Source organism: Psammomys obesus, unplaced genomic scaffold (genome assembly GCF_907164565.1).
Source record: "Psammomys obesus unplaced genomic scaffold, mPsaObe1.curated_primary_1811, whole genome shotgun sequence".
NCBI classification, from domain to species: domain Eukaryota; kingdom Metazoa; phylum Chordata; class Mammalia; order Rodentia; family Muridae; genus Psammomys; species Psammomys obesus.
Window position 1 is genome coordinate 34315909 of NW_026596069.1, and position 23560 is coordinate 34339468.

At 35.2% G+C, this 23560-nt stretch overlaps 1 protein-coding gene across 3 annotated transcripts in view; it reads left to right on the forward strand.

The window, feature by feature from the left end:
* Window positions 1–23560, forward strand: part of Homer1 (homer scaffold protein 1) — a 100149-nt gene that overhangs the window by 43898 nt on the left and 32691 nt on the right. For all 3 annotated transcript variants that reach the window (XR_008722209.1, XM_055625291.1, XM_055625290.1), the window contains exons 3-5: window positions 1165–1296; window positions 3958–4050; window positions 11241–11380. Coding sequence is in view for 2 of the 3 variants with exons in the window: in XM_055625291.1 (XP_055481266.1) it covers window positions 1165–1296; window positions 3958–4050; window positions 11241–11380 (365 nt within the window). In the remaining variant the exon portion in view is untranslated. The remainder of the gene's footprint in view (window positions 1–1164; window positions 1297–3957; window positions 4051–11240; window positions 11381–23560) is intronic.

The window sequence follows — 23560 nt, forward strand, 5'->3', positions numbered from 1 at the left end:
AAATGAGATTTTATAAAGCTTTATCATATATTTGAAAAATATCAAAATCATTTTAATTCATTCATACATTCTATTTTTTCTTTAATTTAATTTAATATGTGTGGGTGTTTTGCCTGCCTGCATGCCAGTGTGCCACATTTGTGCCTGTTGCCTGAAGAGCTCAATAGACCCTGGAACTGGTTGCAGACAGTTGTGAACTGCTATCTAGATGCTAGAAATTGAACCCAGGTCTTCTGGAAGAGCAGCTAGTTCTCTTAACCACTGAGATATTTCTCCAGCCCCTTATACATTTATTTTTGAGAGATTGTTAAGAGTAAAGCCTATTTGTTTTCAGAGCATAGCATTCGAATTAATAAATATTGGTCCTAAACATTCACAAGAAAGAACTTGGCCACATTTAAACCTGTTTGAAGGCTCAGTGCTAGTGCACTTTTCTAGTTTATGCAAGGTGCTGGATTTGATGGCCACACTACCAAAAAGGAGCATTAGTCCTAAAAGCAAGATAAAAGAAACATCTGTCCATTATTAGCTTGTAAAATATGTTGGTTTTACAAGGTACATCTTTGGGGGCTTGGCTAGCTCAGTCAATAGACTGCATGCTTGTGCAGATATGAGGATCTGAGTTCTATCCCCAGCACCCATGTAAAAAAGCTAGACTAGGTGGTACATGTTTCTAATCTCAGCACTGTGGAGGTGGAGGCAGGTGGATTCTTTGGCCTTGCTAGCCAGCCAACTTAACTTAATCAGCAAGCCCCGGGTCCTAGTGAGAGATCCTTTCTCCAAAACCAAGTTGGACAGCTATTGAGGAACAACCCCAAGGTTATGTAGCCTCCATAGGCACAGCACACAGGGACATCTGAGGTTTGTAGCCTCCATAGGCATATGCACACTTGAACACATGCACGCACACATACACACACCCTTCCTTTCTAAACACACACATACACAGACACACACATACACCTTTGAAATATTTATAATCATTAAAAATATATCTATAGTTCTACTAGTCATATATTTCTACATTGCCACCACTACAATTATTTTTATATATTTAACTTTGTGGGTTACAAGTGATCCTTTTTTATGTAGCTAAATGATCTTGCACTTAAATGCCTATTTGCTTATTTTTGGTTTGCTACTTCTTTTCGTTTTATATTTCAGGCAATAATAAATAGCACTATCACTCCAAACATGACATTTACTAAAACATCTCAAAAATTTGGCCAGTGGGCTGATAGCCGGGCAAACACTGTTTATGGACTGGGATTCTCCTCTGAGCATCATCTTTCAAAAGTAAGTTATTCAGTAGATCTTTGTGGAAATCTTTATCTTTAAAGTGTGGTCATAATATATAGTAGCAAGTGGAGGATAGAAAATACAGGAGACATTTATTTAATATTCTAAGAACTATAGAGCCTTTAATATAAGAATATTAGTATAGTAAATGTTAAATAAATACAAATATAATATTAAAATAAAATATCATTGGATTATGAAGAAGAAAAGGGCTTTTTGTAGTGAATTATCTGTGGCAGGAACTAAAAGGTGGGAACTATCTTCAGAAGGGATTTTGCTCAAAGTACAGTACCCTTAAGTTGGAGATGGTCTGCAAGATAAGCAGAGATCAGCTCTTCCAATTTTTAGCATAAATTTTAAAGTTGACAGCAATGTAGATTTCAGGTGAATTTTGTTGTTTTATTGTTTGTTCCTTAATATGACAGTAGTCATATGTAAGTTAATGTTTTTGAGAAGACTCTGATATGCCTGGATGTAGAGTCTCTGAACAGTCTGCAGTACAGACTGAGACCAGTGGGCACTTGAGTAATGCTGATCAAATGAATAACAATGACCAGAATGACCTAAAATGCAGAACATTGCCAGGATAAACACTGGAAAGAAAACCGTTCACCTGCCTTTAAATAAAGCCACCATGCTTATATCAGAAGTGCCTTGAGTTCTTGTGTATATTACATAGAAAGAGTAGAAAGAAAGGAAAAAGTGCATGAGAAAGAGAAGTAGTCACAAAGGGCTGGATGATCAGATGAATAGACGCACCTTGCTCTCCAGACTCTGTGTCTACAAATGGAAAGGTTTATGCTACAACTTCTTTGTTAGCTCTTTTGTTAAAGGCTCTGCCCTCACTGCACATGCTTACAGGAGCTTTGGTGTAGGGAGGATCTGAAAATTAAATTTTTCGAATGTAATGTAATGTAGGTAGACACAGTTCATATTTATATTAACCCTTATTTATTGTAGAAATTGTTTAGAGCCTTTAAAAGAAGTTATTTTAAGGGTTTTATACTTTTGTGAATATTTAGTGACTTGATTTTATAATTAGATAGTTTAGTAGTCAAAATAATCTATTTTCTTCTGTTTTAGTTGTAAACATTCTTTTTTCATGGATGTTTTCAATAAAATTAAAGTTTAAAGCTCTAAATTAACTGTTGTCCTTCTAATTATTAAACCATTCTCGTAAGGTGCTTATAGTATAAATGGTACCTGGTCTGATTGCTCTTAACAAGTCTTTCTCTCTAAATATGTTTTTGAACTGTGGTATAGGGTTTTTAGATCAAAATTTCTCAGTATAGCAATCCATGAATATTACTCTTCTAATTGATCTTGAGTTGGGCGTGGTGGTGCATACCTGTAATCCCAGCATTCAGGGAGGCAGAGGCAGGGGGATCTCTGTGAGTTCAAGGCCAGCCTGGTCTACAAAGCGAGTCCAGGATAGCCAAGGCTACACAGAGAAATCCTGTCTCAAAAACCAAAAACAAAACCAAAAAATCTTGAGAAGTTATATGCTTTTTCTAATACTTTAGCCAATATTTGGATACTTTATAGAGATTTCTTTAGGTTGTCTGCTAAAGGAGCGAATTTATAAGTAGTTTCTACTACATGAATTTCATGATTTTTACAACAAAGAACTAAATTGTAAGTTGGTTTCTGAAACAAATTTTCATGAAATGTCTCTAGTTATGCTTAAGTATTTTTGGCAATAAACTAAATCCTTCATTACACGATTCCTAGTAGCTAGAAGTTAAAACATGTCAATCATATAGTCTCGTTTTCACCTCCTCTTAGTTGTTTGAGTGTATATATCTGGGAATGACTTTTATTATTCAAGAATTTTTCCCTTCAAGTTAAAGTATACTTTTAGCCAGTTATTACTAGTTGGGACTCCTAGCATTTGAGTGTTGATTGAATGTTCAATACGTGATACAGCTCACATTCAAGTGACATGGAGACTTTAGGTTTTCAGGTTTATTTTGTAGCCCACCTTACAACTCTGAATGTAGGGATAGAGAGTAGCTTACCCCAAACGTAAGTAGTACTGCACATTATAGTGGCGTTCCTGTGGGTCTCTAAGAATTAGCATTTCATGAATAATTTTTTTCATCTTAACAACTTTTTATGTTATTCTTTTTCTTCTTTTTTTTAAACTTTGTTACTGCTCTCTCTTACGGAATTGATTGTTTAGAAATATTTGCTAATGAATTTTTTTATTTGTTGGTGATAATAGTAAATATTGTGGTATGAAATATAAGTATGACTTACATAATATGAATATTTACCTTTTATTGATAGTTAAAAACTTTTTTAACATTTTGATGTATAGTAGATATATTTAAGTGATTACATTTTCTTAGTAATTAAAAACAAAAGCATAGAATGTGCCTGCCTACTGACTCTACTACTCATGTGAATCTTATAATTGTTTCTTAATAAACAAAGAAGAATATAGAAGTTAGAATATATGTGGTGATGTTTTGAATAAGATTTGTCACAGTGCTTATGTATAATTTTTTGAGTTGAGGCTTTTTTTCATACTCTCTGCTGTATTTGTTGGGAGACTGTGTTTATGTAAGAGTCAGTTCAGAAAATGAAAAACTAAGGATAAGTGGGCTTTGTGTCATACTATTACTTGGTTAATGTATATAGTCTCTGTGCATTCAGTTTGCAGAAAAGTTTCAGGAATTTAAAGAAGCTGCTCGGCTCGCAAAGGAGAAGTCTCAGGAGAAGATGGAACTAACCAGTACTCCCTCACAGGTGTGTGGCATGTCTCTTCATGTGTGTGCCTTGCACTCTTCACACTCACTCCTTAGGCCATAGTGAAGCTCGGAGGAATAACTGCAGAGTAAACCAAAGGAGATACAGAAGTGCATTGTGTAGTTAATCTCTGCTGACAGAGAAGATACCAGCATTTACAGAATATGTTTAAACGTTATCAGCATTAACCCAGATAACTTTTACATGCCAACAACAGAAGAGCAAAAGTACAAGATGATCAACCTGTGTTTCTGTCCCTGTTCTTTTATGTAGGCAGTGGTGAGACAAATTTGGCTACCTAGAGGCTCAGAAAAACAGATAAACAAAAACCATGTCCTAGAAGTAAGGTGTGACACATCATGAAGAGCCACATGGGAAAGCCTGCAGGGAGCAGTTAGGGGGCAGAAAGAGCAAAGGGCACCTGCTGGTATTTCAAGGGAAAAGTGGAGGAACAACAAAAACAGTTCAGGACTGGCTGGTTTGAACAAGCTCACTGGCTCTCAGTTTGTCTGGCTCTCATCTGGCTCTGGGTGATTGAGACAGAGGAATCTGTTTCTGTGGTACTAGGCAGAAACAGAGACTACTCATACTCCAACCAAATACCATGCATGGAGATAACCTATAACCCCTGTGCAGATGTAGCCCATGGCAGTTTAGTGTCCAAGTGGCTTACATAGTGATGGGAAGAGGGACTGCCTCTGACATAATCTGATTGGCCTGCTCTTTGATCACCTCCCCCTGAGGGGGGAGCAGCCTTACCAGGTCACAGAAGATGACAATGCAGCCATTCCTGATGTGATCTGATAGACTAAGATCAGAAGGAGGAGAGGAGGACATCCCCTATCAGTGGACTTGGGGAGGGGCATACGTGAAGAAGGGGAAGGAAGGGTGGGATCGGGAAGGGAGGGGGAGGGGCTTATGGGGGGATATAAAGTGAATAAAATGTAATTAATAAAAGTTAAAAAAAAAAAAAAGAAACAGTTTGAAACTGGCCTGGCTAATATGGCATCAAAGGTGTGTTCTCCACTAGGCTCTTAGTTTCTGTAAGAATTGGTTAGTCCTAGGGGAGAGAGATAGTTTATCTAGTCAAAGTATTACAAAATATTGGATAATTGAGATGAGTAGAGCTGCTTATATGCAGCCTTGACAACCTGGGTTCTCTCCCCAGAACTCAGAAGGTGGCAGAGGAGAACCCACATTCTTGTCCTGGTACCCCACATACCTGCCATAGATTGTGCACCCCCATAACAATAATAATAATTTAAAAATCAAAACATTACAAAATATAAAACATTGTAAAATACAAGGCATATGGTTTGTTCTTCCTGATCTTAAAATTACTTATATCTGTTTGCTAAGCCTCACTAAGTATAAAGAGTTCACTTTTATTTTAATTAGGAGAGTTCTGCTAAGTGCACTTTCCTCATAGACTAAATCTTTACTGCAGATTCTTTCATACTTGGAGTATCCTAGGGTAATTTGGGTGATCTTTGAGAAACTATGCTGCATCTCTTTCAAATGCTCTGCTAACTCCAGTGATTCCTTAAAGCATAAAGCCATTTAAAATTCTGTGCCAGTATGTATTGGGAGTTCTGGTGCTTTAGGTGAGTGATTTTGTTGTTACTGAAAGATGCAACAAACAGCACATTCATTAAGTGAATCCACAAAAATCTCATAAAATTGTAGTGGAGAATGCATTATCATTGTATTTAGTTACTGTTTCTCCAGTCATAACTTAACATTGTGTTTAATTGATTGTAAACAATTTTAAGTTAGTAAGCTGGTTTCTTGTCTACAGTGGAAGGAATGTCTTTAAACTTGTTTTTATTAAAGCAGTATAGAAAAGATGATCATATTTGAAAAAATGCTGTGATATAAAAAGAATAAAGAATATCTTAATGTAATCAACATTTGAAATATAGGCTTTAATTTATCTTTTCAAATATTTGAAGACTATTAACTTACTGTGTGGGAGCTAGAGAGAAAAGCAGAAAAAACAATTCCTCTTTCTTCTTTTTCCTGCATTTGTGATAATCTAATGCTTCTGTTTTGTTTGAATAAAATAACTGGAATAACTGATGATAGTCAAAACCTTTGCTTAGTTTTGTTTGTTTGTTGTTGAGGAGACAAACTGTGTGCGTTAGTAGTTTTTCAGTGTTTGGGATAGGAATTAGTTTAGTGATAGGGAGAGATTGCTTATATACCGTACTCTAGGTTGGATGCCCAGCACTACAACAAAAACAAAATGAGACGGGGAGCACAAGATGCTCAGCGTATAAAATCACTTGAAACATGCCTGTAACCTCAGTGTGGAAGGGGAGGCCCAACTCTTGACTCTTGACACCTCGTGCTGTAACACTCGTGTGGCCTTTCTTTCCCTATTCCCTCCCTCTGTCCTTCTCTCTCACCCTCCACACCTCATTTTCCCTCCTACCTCAAGAAACACATAACAAACAGAAAATTAAAACACAGAACAAAAGCATACACGTTTTCAAGACAGATGAACTTAATTGTTTTCTGTGATTGGGAAAGACGTTTAACCCAAGAGTGCTTATACATCTGTAGCATGGGTGAATGTGATAAGACAGTGGTACCTCATGCTTATTGAATGATGTGTGCTTTAGAGCCAGGCTTTAATCTTGGCACCAAGCTTTATTAGCTTTGTGAATTAGACAAATGTTGATAGGGAGTGTGCACATAAAAGATGGGAATAAGACCAACGTATTCTCAGAGTTATTATGATAATTCAATAAGGGTTAGAAAATGTGGGCTGGAGACATGACTCAGAGGTTAAGAGCACTGGCTGCTCTTCCAAAGGTCCTGAGTTCAATTCCCAGCAACTACATGATGGCTCACAACCATTTATAATGAGATCTGGCACCTTCTTCTGGCATGCAGGCATACATGCACGCAGAATAATGTATAAATAATTAATACAAAATCTTTTAAAAAGAAAATGCTCATGCATCGTAAATTTTTAATAATTATAGGCACCTGTTGATGTTGATGTGGTTATAATGGTGGGGATAATAATTATAAAGTCTTTAAATAGTTGGCACATAATAGTTGTCAGGAAAACATAGATGCTGTGTGTTTTAGGGTTTCTATTCCTTTGGTAAAATTGGTTTGTATAACTTAAGTCACAGTCCATCGAGGGAAACCAAGGCAGGAACTTGAAGACAGGAACTGAGGCACAAGCCATGGAGGAGCTCTCCTTACTGTTCCTCATGGCCTGCTCAACTCGCTTTCTTACATAATGCAGAACCTACTTAGAAGTGGCACTGCCCATGGTGGGTTGGGCCTTCCCACATCATTAGTCATGATGCCTCTCAGGTGTGCCTGCAGGCCAGTCTGATGGAAGCAACTCCTTAATTGAGATCCTCTCTTCTCAGATGACTAGCTTGTATTAAGTTGACAAAGGCCAGCCAGTACAATATGCATCAGACTTCTCTTAAAGTCTTCTTAAAGCACACTGCAGGTTCTTATTTAATAGATCTAAGATAGAGCCCAGCTATTAGTATTTCTGACTCTTTTTCAGGAGATATTGATGTGATTGGTCTTAGGTAAGAAATGCTATAAATAAACAGATCATTCCATCTTCTCCTTCAAGACCTGAAATCAAAGGAGTCTGGCATAGAGACAAAAGTTAGCTACTTCATATTCCTAGACTCTTAAGTGAAGGCTGTGTATACTCCTGGCATAGTATGGAGAGAATTAAAGCTAGCATGAGCCTGACAAAGCAGCATTGTAATATAGTCAAGTCTGTATAGGCTATGTGTCTAGATAAAGTCTAGAACAGTGGAATATTGGGGGGGGGGGCAGGAGACTGTTGGAGTACAGGCTCTTTTTTATCTATTGGTCTCCTAGTCAGGAAAGAGAGAAAAGCTTGAAGAACAGGACTGTAATCCCAAGTACTCTGGAGGCTGAGGCAGTAGGATTATAGAGTATGCCTGGGCAACAGACTGAGCTCAGAGCCAGGCTGGACAATTTAAATACATACGATTCTGCCTTAAAATAACAGTAAGTTTTAAAACAACAGCCAGAACAGGGTTGAGCTGTAGGTAGCTCAGTGATGCAGTGCTTGTTTAGTCTGCAAGAGGCCCACTATCTATTGGGGTTGGGGGGAGTGTGAGGAAAAATGCTGTAAAGTGCTGGTTCTCAACCTGTGAGTTGCAACCCCTTTGGCAAACTTCTGTCTCCAAAAATATTTACATACAATTCATAACAGTAACAAAATTACAGTTGTGAAGTAGAATAAAAATAATTTTGTGGTTGGGTCACCACAACATGAGGAACTGTATTAAAGGGTTGCAGTATTAGGAAGGTTGATGCACTGTTTTAAAGATTTATTTATTTATTTATTATGTATACAGTGTTGTGTTTTGCATGTACACCTGCACGCCAGAAGAGAGCAACAGATTTCGTTATAGATGGTTGTGAGCCACCATGTGGTTGCTGGGAATTGAACTCAGGACCTCTGGAAGATCAGCCAGTGCTCTTAACCTCTGAGCCATCTCTCCAGACCTTATTTAAAATTTTTATGTTAACATTCAATAATTTTAATTTTCCAGTATTTTTGTCTAAAACCTTTGACTATATTGTTGACCTGAATCCCACCCTTGTCTTCCTTATATAAAATATACTAGTTAGTTGTTCTGGGAGGTCCCTGAAGGCTTTACAGCCATCAGGGAAAGCTGGGTGAGGTAAGACTGAAACTCAGTTCAACTTGATTTAGGGAACCAGTGTTGGACCAATGCTTCTTGGTAAACTGTCATCAGTTTATTTTTACTGAATTTAAGCATAATACAATTTTGGAAAAAAGCTTTTTTGATAACAGTTAAATCAGCCCTATTAGTATAACCAAGCTTAAACATGGTTATATTGAAGCTTTTTCGTCCATAAAATGGGTTCTTTTCTTAGAAACAATGCTCAGGGTTAAGGGTCTAGGGAGAATGAGGTCAAAACACTTGTGGGAGCAGGATTTGAACTGACTTTAAGATAACATAGAAGTCACTTAGGCTGTTGTAAAGAACAAATGGCATCTCTTTCAGGATGGATTACAAGAAGCAATGCTCAAAGTTTTAGGTGGGAAAGGTCTGGGATTAAACAGTGTAATATTCTGAGCAGAATATTATGGGCAGAGCCTGGCTCAACAGGTAGCAAAGGATTACCAGACTGTAAACTACATTTTTCCCCCAGCAATCTGGGAGAACAGCCAAATAGCTTCTCCCTTTAGAGGGAAGAATTATGTGTTTACTTCTGGCTTCTCCAGTGCCTGTCTGTGTGCACAAGGACTACTTGTCCTTCACAAGCTTTCTTCAGTTTTGAGGTTGGTTTTTTGTATTGTTTTTGTTTTTAAGGGTGGGTTTATTTTGGATTGAAGTTCAAGGGGATGTAGTTCATTATGCAAGAGAGGGTGAGGCAGCCAGTCACATTGCATCTGAAGTCAGAGGGATGAATTCAAGTCAATCCTTGGTACTTGTAGAGATATCTGAATATCCTATTAGATCATTTCTCTGCTATGTGGTATATGGGTGGCATTAAGTAAAAATACGTAGTGTACTATATATACTTAATTCACCTGTTTTATTTTACTTTATAGCTATTTACTTTTCAGACATTTTAAGGTATTTCATTTGGTTTTAATTAATAATTACTATAGTTTTATATTCAAATTTCATTAATTTACATAATATTTAATCTAGTTATTAATTATATAAGTACAGTTGACATAAACATTCTTGAAGGAAAATACAGCTGGCTCCTGTTACTGAGTATGAAGTGTAAGTAGAGTGAAGATTTACCGATTAGTCATGAGCTTCGGTCAGTTAGTACATCTTACATGATGTCCTCAGGCTAGAGAGATGGCTCAGCAGCTAAGAGCACTTAATTGTTCCTACAAAGAACAAGAGTTCAGTTTCCAGCACTTAAGCCAGGGAGCTTACAACACCAAGTAACTTTAGCTCCAAGAGATCCCACACTCACTTCTGGTCTCTGCAGGCACATGGCATACACTTACACACATACTTACACATAAATTAGTAAATAAATAAAAAATAATATAGGTTAGTTCAAACTTAGATTTACTTTTTTTGTTCTTCTCTTTTTTTTTCCCCCATGGGTGGGAGGTATTTCTAAATGTTTACAGTTTTGCTATTCCTTAGTATTGACATAATTAAAAGTTTAAATTAATCTGTTAGATTTTATATTTAGAACTCTGCCAAAAATGTTCATGTTTAGCCTGTTAATTTCAGAAGTCACAGAAGCAATATCGTTCTTGTTTTTATTATTTAATATCTAATTATTTAATTAATATTTAATTTAATATTTTTTATTATTTAAAGTAAAGGTGCATCCTGTCAGGTGGGAATGGAGGAAACCCACGGCCTTGCTACATGCTGGCCATGCACCATGCCCTGTGTAAGAACTGTTATGATTGTCAGGAAATGGGATTTCAGAGATGGTGGCTCTGAATGGTGACAAAATATAGGGAATAATTTACAACAGAGGATGTCAGGATTGCCTGAAATCTCAACTCCATCTTCTTTATATATCAAAATCATAAATTTTCTCCCCTAGATTTTCCTGTCAAACTTTGCGCAGAAAAGAGAGCTATTGACAGCTTTTTTGCATTATGAAAGAATGAAGTGGAGTGAGTCCTTTGTGAATGTTTGTTAAGTAGTGCAGGGCATGTTTTAGTTTAGCTAAAAAAGGTTGAAACTAAAGACATTTCCTTTTAGGCTTCCTTAGAGTTAGTGCAGAGTGTGGTGAGGAAGGTGGCTCTTAGTGCCCCTACCTTGCCTGTCTCGCAGTGTTGCTCATCTGGCCTTAAGCACGCTGAGTTCCTGCCTCGTCCTCTTGCGTGCTGGGATTGTAGGCACACAGCACCCTGCCCAGCTGCCATTTCTCCTCCTCAAGTAATTCTGTGTATGTTAGTTACTCTACTTAGTTACTTTTATTAACCTAAATATTTTCAGGTTTTGAAATTATGTATCTATATTATTATTTACATAATTTTATATTATATTTTGGTTAATTTTCTTTTGAGTTGCTTTCCTGCAGAAATAATTGTCTTTTTAAAGAATCTGATTAAAATTTCAACTTCAATTTGATTCATCACAAAGAATTCATTTGATGACAATGTGTGCTTGAACAAAAGTGTAACTTTTTTTTAATCTCTTTTTTTAAAGGAATCAGCAGGAGGAGATCTTCAGTCTCCTTTAACACCAGAAAGTATCAATGGGACCGATGATGAAAGAACACCTGATGTGACACAGAACTCAGAGCCAAGGGCTGAACCAACTCAGAATGCATTGCCATTTTCACATAGGTACACATTCAATTCAGCAATCATGATTAAATAAGATGCATAAATATGCAAGTTTATTTGGTTACAGGAACTCGTAAAGTTACAACCTTTGAGTGAATTACCAGGTCAGACTTCTTTAATTAATATATTGTTTTTGGTTGCTCAGATTGACTGAATGAACATTTTCATTATCTGTGGGGGGAAAAGGAGCTAATTATAGGAGAGACTTCTCCCATGGAGCAAAGCATAAATCCCTTCTTTTTTTTAAGAATACCTTTTGTTAACCAGTTCTCCGTTTTCATGTATGTGACTTAAGATTTATAGGTTGTAGTTAGAAACAATAGAATTCCTAGTCTAAAGTTAAGCTTGACCATAGTGCTGGAGGTGTCAAAACATGCTTCCACAGAAAATAAGTGACACCAGGCAGAAGCCTGTTAACACAAATTTGTTTTTATATACCAATAGGAGAAAATGCTTGAATTGCTTTTGAATCTTAAAAGAATTTTGTATTCTAAAAGATACAGTATATCTAAATGTATTTTAAACTAGTTACATTAATGATTGGCCACACTGTGGTATTATTAGACTGTAAACAGGAGTATGAAATGGCACAATTGAAAATATTTTTTTTAAAAAAGCCTATCTACCTTAACAATTTTTATCCTTATTTAAATGCTTTTTACTAAATAGTTTTAGGTAAAAATTAAGAAAATAGTTTTCTTTTTACTGTACATTTTTTTTGGGAGAGACCAAGTTTTAGAGAATTAAATTCTTTAACAAATCAAAAATTGCAACATGAGCTATTTCAAGCTCTCTTAAGTGAGATTTTATTACATTGAGCTGCAGTAATAAAGGCATCATCTTAAACATACTAGATCCGCACTGAGGGGCCTCCTTACCAGGATGCAGAGGGAGGGAATCAAGAATGGTTCTTGATAATAAGTGGGAACTTCTAAATGTTAGTGTGCTGTACTTGTAACGCTAATGGTTCTAATAAGATGGTAGACATTCTGCAGTGAGCCATTCGTGGCTGTAATTACTGTAGTGCAAGGGCTTTCTTTTTCTATCTATAAAGATAACTGAACACAGGAAAATATATTTCCTCAATCTGACTACCATACGTCCATGTTGATTTAGTTAACACAGTTTTTTTAATAAAAGCCTGCAGTTCGGGGGCTGGAGAGGTGGCTCAGAGGTTAAGAGTACTGGCTGCTTTTCCAGAGATCCTGAGTTCAATTCCCAGCAACCACATGGTGGCTCACAACCATCTATAGTGAGATCTTGTGCCCTCTTCTGGCGTGCAAGCGTACATGCAGACAGAACACTGTATAGACAATAAATAAATCTTAAAAAAAAAAGAAAAAGCCTGCAGTTCTTTGATTACATTACAAAAATTACATTATTTAATTATAAAGAATGTTATAGGAAAGAAAAATTATTGTAGGGAAGGAAAAATTTCCTTTCTATTAAGTAATAGTTAACATTTCCATTTAAAAGACTGAACTGCACTGAGCGTAATTATATACTTGGTTTAACATCTAAATTGAGCCATCTGCACTAAATGCTGTGACATGTAGAAGTAAGAACTTCTAAATTTAACATCTATAGAAAGCTACTTCTAGTTTATTCACCTAAATTTTCTATATGTTTGCTGTTTTGCTAATCCATTTTGTTACTATTACTCCTCTAAAATTGGCCCTCAGCTACTGATTTTTCCTGTATTCTGGAGTGTGTGACAGGAAGCACTTTTCCCCTAACGATACTGCTTCTGACTTGTCATGGAACATATGACAATATTCTAAATAGAAAATCTAGTAGATTAATGTAAGTATAGGATTATGTTAAAGCCATTTTGTAATCATAGAGTTTTTCTTATTATTTTAAGAATTTCCAGCTCTAGTAGTATTCCCATCTAGAAAAGTAAATTTGATGATTTATGATTCTGCATTTACCTCCTTCCTTGGCTGAAATAAAGATTTCCATGTGAGGTAGATTATTTACAGCTACTGCAAGAGTCCCTGATTTTCAAAGATATGAGACCTCAGAGACAGTATTATTTAGGATTTCCCAAACTATGGTAGTTTTAACTGGATTTTCATGGCTTCTGAAAAAGAAGAAACATCAGTAAAGTTTATTGGAGTAAGTGTTTCAGGGTTTTGCATATATGCATATATCTGTGCATGCTGAATTATAATGTAAAACATCACATGCCTTTGGCTGATGAGAAGATTAAATCCTAAAGTTTAGTTTATGTGTCCTATGTCCAGTTGCACCTTAGAGATTGTTGTTAGCCACCTGGTGCTGGGAACTCTCTAAGCTAGGTCTCTATAAGAGCACCTAGTGCTCTTAGCTGCTGAGCCAAGTCTTCAGCCACCGTTGTTTTATTATTATTTATTATTAAAGCAAATTCTAGTTACATAATTTCATTCACAAGAAGTTCTTAAAATTATCTGAAACTTTTAAGGAAATGTATGTACTAAGCTATTGAAGCTTCTTTTTTTTTTTTTTTAAACCTAATTCAGTGGCATAATGCCTTACCTTGAATCATTTACTACTTTTTTTGGTTTCTAAAACATACACAGCTAAATTAAAATTTAAACATACGGGCTCCTAGGTACTCTTTACATAAGTGCTATAGTACTGTTTTATGTCCCTGTCATAAACTATGCAATAATAGTCTAATCAGATATTTTTCAAGGAATGAGCACTCTTTGCTGTACTAAATGCTTTCAAAAGCTTAGGATGTGCAAAATAGGAAGACAGTGAGGGTAAATGTTTACTGATTCCTTTGAGAGTATGTGATTAAATCTTTTCTAAATTGCTTTTTTCTTTAAATTTATTTTTAACTTAAATGATAATATCCTTTAGGGGTTGAAGAGAAACTCATTGACAAACTGAAGTGACTTTTTAGGGTGTCCTTTGAGACCATAGTCTTATAGCTGGGGACTAAAATGTAGCTAGACCCTAATAGACTAACCTCTATGTATCTGTGGAAAAAATTTTCCCCTCTCATGCAAGGTAATTGTTTGCTTCCTGAAGTTATTTGTGTGGAATTTTAGAAAGTGGTTGAATTTTTTAGAATAAGATTTAATACACCCTAAATTCTATTAGAATTAGTTTTATATTATTGTAGTGTTATTGGAATGTGATACTGAAATATACTACTGAAAATTAACATTTTTATTTTGTTACTTACAACTTTGATTCTTAGAGATGCAGTATTATATTGACAAATAGCTGCTGTCACCCTTTTTGAGAGTTCAGAACATATGTCAGCAGTTTGTGAAGCTATTTTTGTACTGACAAAATTTGATGAGTTTGATTACTGTAATGGAAAATAGGCTCTTTCAAGCACTGATTATATTTGGATTCTTTTATTGTTTGGATAATATGTTCTCATGGTGCTGCTGGACTTCATGCACTTTGGAGGTACTGCATGTATCTTCCGTTCTGTTTGAGATTTCTCTGCGACTTCTTGTGTGTTTGCAACAAATCATTAAAAGGTGTATGTAGACATATTTGCTAGTATATTGCTTCTTGCTATAAAAACAGTATAATAATAAACACTTGGGTTGATTCACTCTACTTATGTTTATTATCTAACATTCAGAAAGGGACTAGCTTGAAATTATATCAAAAGGTTTTTGTGCAATTTCAAAAAGTATATTTCATTGACTATTTTGGGTAACCTTTTAACCAATTTATTAAAAAATGAAATATTTATATTTAAGTAAGCTAAAGTGTACCAAATATACTTTTTATAAATTAGTTTGTAATTATTTTATTTACAGATATTACAAATAAAAAAAAAAGAGTGAAATAATGTTAAGAGGTACTGAGTTAAGAGGGTAAGAGGTACTGTCTGGTGTGCTGGTGCATGCCTTTAATCCTGGCACTCCAGAGGCAGAGGCAAGGAAATCTTTATGAATTCTAGGCCAGTTAAGGTTAGATAGTGGGACATTGTCTCAAAGAGAGGTCCAACTTAGCACATACTAGTACATCCAAACATATTTCTCCTTTCTTTTTAAGTAGTAGACAGAACTTAGAAGGTTATGATTATAAGCTAAAATAAAAATAATTGCTGTAGATATTTTTGTTTGGCTAAATCTATAAAGCTGGGATTTAATTTCATTAGTGATTTTTTTTATCACTGTTAAAATTATAGGTGAAAATTTCACATTGAACGGTTCCCTTAACTGTTACAATTGTGACTTTATTGTCAAACCTCAAAAATTATATTAGATTTTTCAGAATTAATGTGGAAGCTAAGATAACTTGAGATCATAACTCAGCAATTTGATATACATAATTTATTTTACCATAATTTTCAAAGGATAGTAGTTCATAAGAAATGCTGTCTTGTCAATTTGCTTTTTAAATACTGATCTGCATTCTTTGCAAACTGAGAAGCAATGCATGTCTTTTAAAATAATGTGCAACAAAGAATATAGTTTATTGACTAAGATTAAGTAATTTTCTGAGTATATACACCTAATTTTTGTCTTAAAATTTGAAAACCTACGTTCATTTTCTTCTGAAGTCATCCGAGATTCATTTATAAGAAGAATTTATTTTGTGAGATCCAGATTTCTAAGGCGCTTCCAGTATGGGTTGGTCCCTTTCTTGTCCCTTTCCTGTTGTTACTACTAATGAGAAGAAATATTGATTAATTCATTCTAGTGGCTGCCAACTTCTTTTTACAGCAGTCTAGCTGTAGTTAGATATGTGGTAACTGGCCATGGATGAGATTGACTTTGATTATGATCTCTTGCTTGGAGGACTTGAAAACATTCCTCCCTTTTTCTTGCTCTCAGCAAACCACTCTGTGAATTCTATTGGAGGAGAGGTGTGTGATCTGGACAGGTCTGCTCCAACACATAAGGAAAATGCTTTTTGTTTTTATTTGACTTCACTGTTAGGAGTATTAAGGATTAAGACCAAACCTAGAGAGCGACAGGCAAGCCATGTACATTGTGAGATTTATGGTAAAGTAGGATGTGCAGGATGCTGACTTCTTAAAGTCATAGAGAGGTCATCTGGGTAACCCTTGAGCCATCTGGTTGCTTGGCTAGCTGGTTGAAACCAGCCTCTGCAAAGGTCAGGAGATGCTTGCTTTTTACTTACAATGAAAATGACATGGCAGTTTGCTAAAGCATGTTGCAAGTGTATTCTGTGACTGCCTCCCTTACAAAGTAAAGTGTAGGTATTGCTATTGAAACGACTGTACAACCGATGTTCATTTATGTCAGTTTACCTTTTTCCAATTACAGTTTAGCTTGTTGACTAATATGTTAATTTTTATGACTTTTCCCATATTCAAGTTCAAAATTAGAAGCAAAGTTGGCCGTTACATGGTTGAGAACCACTTTATTGTACAAAAGTGGAAAGAGAATCAGAGTGTTCTGTAACCTTATCTGCTAAGTGGCTGGATTGCATCAGAGAGATCCCTAGAAGTTTGGACTGCCAGAGTCTAACCTGTCCAACGGAGGTCTTTTTTTCTGTGTCGGTTTTCAAACACTCACCATTCTAATTTTTATTACTGCTCAACAGGTTTACTTCTGAATGTTTAACTCCCTATTTGGATATTCTCAATTTGACTTAAATTTCTAGATATTGCACATTCTTACTTTAGATGCCCAGGAAATAATGAATAATTTCTTTGAACAAATAAATGGCTCTTTGCTGTTCCTGCTATTAACTAAGATAATAGAACAAGGTACATCAAATTGGTTCAACTTGCTCATTAACATAAACACATACACATATTTGGTAGAACTAACAAAGATACATATTTGAAGAATAATCAGCTTTATGTCCTAATTCTACAAAACAATTCCCTTAGCTGTTAATATTCTCTTTACTATTTTTATAACAGCTTTAAAAATAAATAATTCACATGCTAAACAATATTGAGTATGCTATTTAATATTTACATATTAAAATGTACAATTCAGCAGTTTTAGTATATTCACGTGATTGTGCAACCTTAACTACAGTGAATTTTCACCATTCTCCTGCCCTTTGTCCAAGATAAAAACTAAACTGCTCCCATTAGGAATTACCCCTTTTGTCCACACATACATTCTCTCTCCCATCTCCAACACTGTGCAATCATGCATCTACTCTGTCTTTGTGGGTTTTCCTATTCTTTACATCTCATGTATATGATTCACATATAATATGCACTAAGTCATATATTTTTTCAGTGTTAACAGTTTAGAGGAATTGCCAGCCTTGTGGAAGGTAGCTGCACCATTTTGCACTTCCGTCAACAGAATATGAGGGTTCTAGTTTCTTTACAAAGCACCAGAACTTTTCATTGTTAGTCTCCTTCAACCCTCCTTCTGGCCTTAAACCCAGAAAGCCTTAAGTGTGCTGAGTAAGTACTCGCCCTGAGCATCAACCTTCTCTCTCATCTTTTTTGTGACAGCTGTCCTCTTGGATACATTTGTATTTTGTTGTGATTTTGATCTCTCAAATAGCATCTTTTGATATTGCCTTGGAACACTTGTATATCTTCAGAGAAATGGCTACTTGGATCCTTTACCTGCTTTCAATTGAGATTTGTCTGTTTTTGATTTGTGGGAGCCTTTTATATAGTCTAGATATTAAACCCTTAGTATATGAATGATTTCAAATGGTTTCACTAATTCGGTAGACTGTTTGTCTTTCTTACTTTGCAGTACAAAAGTTTTAACATTTCTTGTTTCTGATTTATTTATACGCTTTTCTTTAGTTGCTTAACAGTGCCATATGTTAAGTCACTGACTAGTCTGAGGTCGTAAGATTTACTGCACTTATATTTTCTTCTGAGTTTTAGCTCTTTGGTTTGAATCTCTGGTCTATTTCTTGCACATGATAAGAGGTAGAAGCTTGCCTTCATTCTTTTCTCAGTGACTGTCTAGTTTTCCATTCTTTGTCCATTGAAAATATCTTGGCATTTGGAAATTCTTTGGACTATGAAAAATGGAGACCTTACACCATTGCTATATTGCCTTCATTATTTTAGCTTTAGATTAATCTTTATATCGGGAAGTATTATTTGTATAGCCTTTTCCTTCTTTTTAAAAGATTGAATCTGGAGTTCCTATGATTTCTAAGCCAAGTTTATTCTATAGAAGTTTTTCTGAATTCCTACACAGAAACTGTTGGGATTCTTTTATAAGGATTAATTAAAATCAATCTTAATTTTAATAGTTTTAAAGTAGATTTCTTAGGATTTTTCTATGGATAAAATTAAAGTTTTCAATTAATACAGCTTTATTGTACTTTTCATCTAGATGCCTTGTGTTTCTACTTTCCTGACTCAGAGCTGTAGCCACTACAGTATTAAGTACTAAGTAAGAAGAGGGAGAAGAGGGGAGTTCCTTACCTCATTTCTGATCATAGGGGAACATCAAATGTCAGCTGTGCAGTTTGTGTGGATCTTTCTCAGAGTAAACATGTTCATTCCCCTATATTCCTAGATTTTTAGCATTTTTCCATCATACTAACTCCTATTAATGATTTCTTCTCTTATGCCCCACAACATAATAGTTCAAATATTTATGCAATATCTGTGGATTATTTCAAAGGAAAAAAACTTGATAGGAAAAAATTCTTATAAAAATATTAATATTTTTAAAGAACATAACTCATTTTTACTGTATTCAAATGTGAAAATTTCAGTCTTCTTTTTCTCCCCCTGTCATATAGGAAGTGGTTCTTGTATAGAGGATATACACAGAGCTCACTTGCTACCTGATTTTTAAAATATATTATTGCTTTGACTATTAAAGTTACTCATTCCAGATAATTGATTTCTAGTATGATTATTGCTCTGCAAATGACATTTTTCTTACTACACTATAGAAATGTCAACTGGTTATATTAAATGATCTTTTAAATGTACTTTTTATTTTGACAGTGTTACACTTGGTTTGCTTTGGAGAGTTTGTGTTTTTAAAAACACAGGCAGTTTAAGTGTTTAATGTACTTCCTTAAGCAGTTCAGGAATGCTTTGATCATCTCCTAGGGCACACATAAAAGCTGGGCACACATAGTATAATAAGAATTCCTAAAGAATCAGTATTAAACATTTTTACTCCCATGTACCTGAGACACCAGTCATGACACTCTTAAACTACAACTTTAGAAATAGTTCTTCTAAGTTCTTTTTTAATCCAAGGTCACAACTGTGGTGTCGATAATGTGAGGTTAATGTCACTTGTTAGAAAATGTGTTTTTAGAAAACATACTTGATCCTGTGGCTTAATACATTTTTGTAACTAAAATTTTTTAGGCTATGCTAATTTGTAAGCTAAACTACTATAGGAGACCACTTAAGGACTCATGCTCTACGAAATACAGTACTCCGCCATCCAGTACAGAAAATGAGTAGTAACAATTTGTTAAATCTGTAAGGAAACAGATCCTGTGTGTTGTCTAATTCCAGGTACACTGCTACTGTTTACCCTTTGTTTTGTTTTGCTTTGCTTTGCTTTTGCGTTGCTTTGTTTTGTTTTCTTTCGTTTGAGACAGGCTCTGGTTAGCTCACACTAGCCATGAAATTTCTTCTTGTCTCAGCCTTCCAAGTGCTGGAATTGTAGGTGTTTACACCACATCCAGCTGGTAGTCATACCCCTTTCAAGAGGTATTAACTGGTCTGTCACTATTACATGGGGCCACAAAGTCTCAGGTTCCATGACAAAGAAAAAGAAAGCTCTGCAGCGGGATTTTAGAAGCCTTACCACATACAGGACCTGCTGGTAGTCAAGCCCTGACCTCACACTGACAGAATTGAATTTTCCTGGGGAGATACATATTGGGCAGTAGGAAATACATATACACATCACAATTCTAGATAGATTCTCTCCCTTCCTTCAGCTACCACTTTTTAAAAAATTCTACTTGAACATTTTTTTTTCTTTTTATGGAAAAGCTGGACTCTACTTGCATCCTGATACTTACTACATAGTGGTTTTTTGTTTTGTTTTGGCTCCCCCCCCCAAATTAAAAAAAAAAAAATCAGTTCTTCAAGATGGGTCCCCTCCCCCCGGACTCCCTTGCTGGAAAACTTCTCTGGCCTTGATTATTTTAGAATTTAGTAAAGTCACCATTTCATTTGGAAGAAGAGGATCTGCAGTTTATTCTAATTGAAAAGATGCAAATGATCTCTCACTGAGAAAAACCCCCAGAAGAAATATGCCAGTTTAAAAAAACCAAAACCTTAGTCCTGCAGTTTTAACATTGAAGAATGAAAAGAAGGTAGTTCTTTTTTTAAAGAAGACACCTACTTTAATTCTGTGTGAGGAGAACAGCTAAACTATCTCCATCTAGAGAAAGAAGAGAGAGACTTGAGAAGTTTAATGTTTTAGAACTTTGGAAAATGTCATGATACTTGCTTCAGAAGACTGGGAAGCCCTTGATGGAGGAAAAAAAAAAAAGTCTATTGAAAATCAAAGTAACTTCCTAATGAAGATAAGCAACCTGGTTTTTTTGGACTTCTGGATAGAACTGGTTCATAGATGTTATTTATTTTGAAACTGAACAAATATAACAACTTCTCTACATGTAGTCTTACCGCATGTAACATTGCTCAAGCCCAGGTGTTGTCATGCATCCACCTCTTTCCCTCGCAGGGATGTTGTGAGGCAAACTTTAAAGGTTCCCAAGAAATGCCTATAAGTAGTAATTCATACCTGTGTCTTTGTTGAGAGTTTCTATTTGTTTATTTTTAAATTTATAAGTGCTTTATTATATCTGTGAATAATATTAGGTAACATTTTAAAATGGGAGATAATGACATTGTATTTGCTTCATCAGTGAACATCCTGTATAAAGAATAATTCATCTGCATGAGATGGTAAATTGATTCTTTTACAAATGTGCTTTTATACAATAATAATAAAAGCTATGGTAAAAATGTCTGGATTCCAGTTTTATTTAATTGCTATTACTATACAAATAAAGATTTGATGAATACTTCATAATGTATAGAAAGAAAATTCATATCTACTAAATCAGGAGAAATCAGGAAGTAAATTGAAGAATTCAAGCTTATATTTTGATATCTGTAAACAAATAAAATTCTTTCCTATATGATTATATTGTGGAAATATTTATTCTATGACTTAACCTATGTGTTCTTAAGAAAGGAAGCAAACAGAGCTCTAGGGCAGTGGTTGAATGACCCTTTCACAGGGGTCACTCAAGGCCATCAGAAAACACATATATTTACATTAAGATTTAAAATAGTAGCAAAATTATACTTATGAAATAGCAATGACAATAGTTTTCTGGCTGGGGTCACCACAACATGCGGAATGGAATGAAAGGGTTGCAACGTTAGGAAGGCTGAGAAGCACTGCTCTCGGGGAAGAGTGTTGAAGATGGTGGTCTTGTTTGGCTGGTTTTGCAGTGCCGGGGAAGTGGAACTAGTAGGTCACATATACTAGGCAGGCACTGTTTCACACGTTGGTAACCTTTACAGACTTCGCTAGAAGCCTGGGACTTACTGTCCAATATTGTCACCGTAGGCCATTCAAAGGAAAAGCGTGTGAATGGATGGCAACTATAGAAGAGACCTTTGTTTTGCTGACTCAGTTTGGGGAAAGAAATTACTTCATTCAGTTTCCCTCCCTCTTGTTCCATTCTCTTTCCCAACCCCTGTATGTATATGTGTGTGTTTCTTTGTTTGCTTTTGTTTCTGCAATGCTGAGAACCAAACTTAGGATCTGTGCAAGCTAAACAAGCTTGGTGCAAGTGAACTTTATCCACAGCCTGATTGCTTTTTAGTAGTAGTTTTATGATGTGCAGTCATTTAAGCATTTTATGTTTATCTATTGATCTAAGTACGGGAAAGTAGTCCATAGTGTAGTTTTTCATATCCATTTTAATATACACATTTGAATACTACAGCAAGCATATTTTGGGAATTTTGCTTTTTTAATAAAAATTATGTAAACAGTGAGCTAAGTAGTAAATTTGAGAACAGTCGTGACATCACTGATAAAATTCTTAGGAATTAATAAATTAGAGGTTCTCAAAGATAATCTTAAACCTCACTTTTTGTATATCAGAAGTATAATTTTAATTTAAGAGGTCAGTTATTGCTTAAAATACTTATTTAAAAAGTTCTTCCCCATAATACATCTAATAAGATAATAGGCTTATCTTTCTAGTTGATGTATTACAGAAACAAGTGTTAAAGTTATTGAACATACTTTGCAAATAATGGAGACTTACAATAGTCCCTTAGTAATGCTAATTTGTCTAATATTTAAAACAGTTTTATCTACCAGTTTTATTATAGGAATAATTTATAGGATGCATCTTGAACCTAATTTAATTCAGGAAGGAATTAATTTCTTGGGAAAATATGAATTCAGGTTGAAAATTCTTGATTATGGAATATGATTTTGGAATATGAAATACTTCAAGATCTAAAACCTTTTTTAAGTGCCAGTATGATGCCACAAATGGAAAATTGTGTATCTGACTACGTGTGGTAGTTCGTAGTATTCAGGCAGACCAAAAACACTATATAAAATTTTCTTTAGTCTATATGTATAAGATATATGTTAAAACACCAAATATGTATAGAAAGCATTTTAGGTAAGGGATACTTTAATCTGTAATGTAATGGTTTTATTATCATTTTGGTCTCTAGAAAAACAGAATGGTCTTAACCATCTCAAAAATATTGTCTACTTAGGCTCAGCCATGCTACTGTTGGCTTAAGCAAATGGCTTTGTCTCTCTGAGTGACAGTTTTCATCTGTTTGGTAGAAGAGAAAGGTTAGGATGGGATTTTTAAGTTAGTTTGACTTGATTATCTTAACATGACTCCGCCTTTAGTCAAGAAATGAGTGGTGGGCTGGAGAGATGGCTCAGAGGTTAAGAGAACTGGCTGCTCTTCCAGAGGTCCTGAGTCCAATTCCCAGCAACCTCATGGTAGCTCACAACCATCTGTAATGAGAGCTGTGCCCTCTTCTGGTGTGCAAGTGAACATGCAGACAGAAAATTGTATACATAATAGATAAATCTTAAAAAGAAAAGAGTAGTCTATCCACTATCTGTCTTCTGTGGGTGTGCCTGAGTGTCAGTACTGGCTTTGTAGTTAAGACATGGTCATGTTACTGTGCTACATAAAGAAACACATTACATACAGCAAATTAGCTAGCTCGGCCTTTAAATACAACACTTGGAAAAAATAGTATTC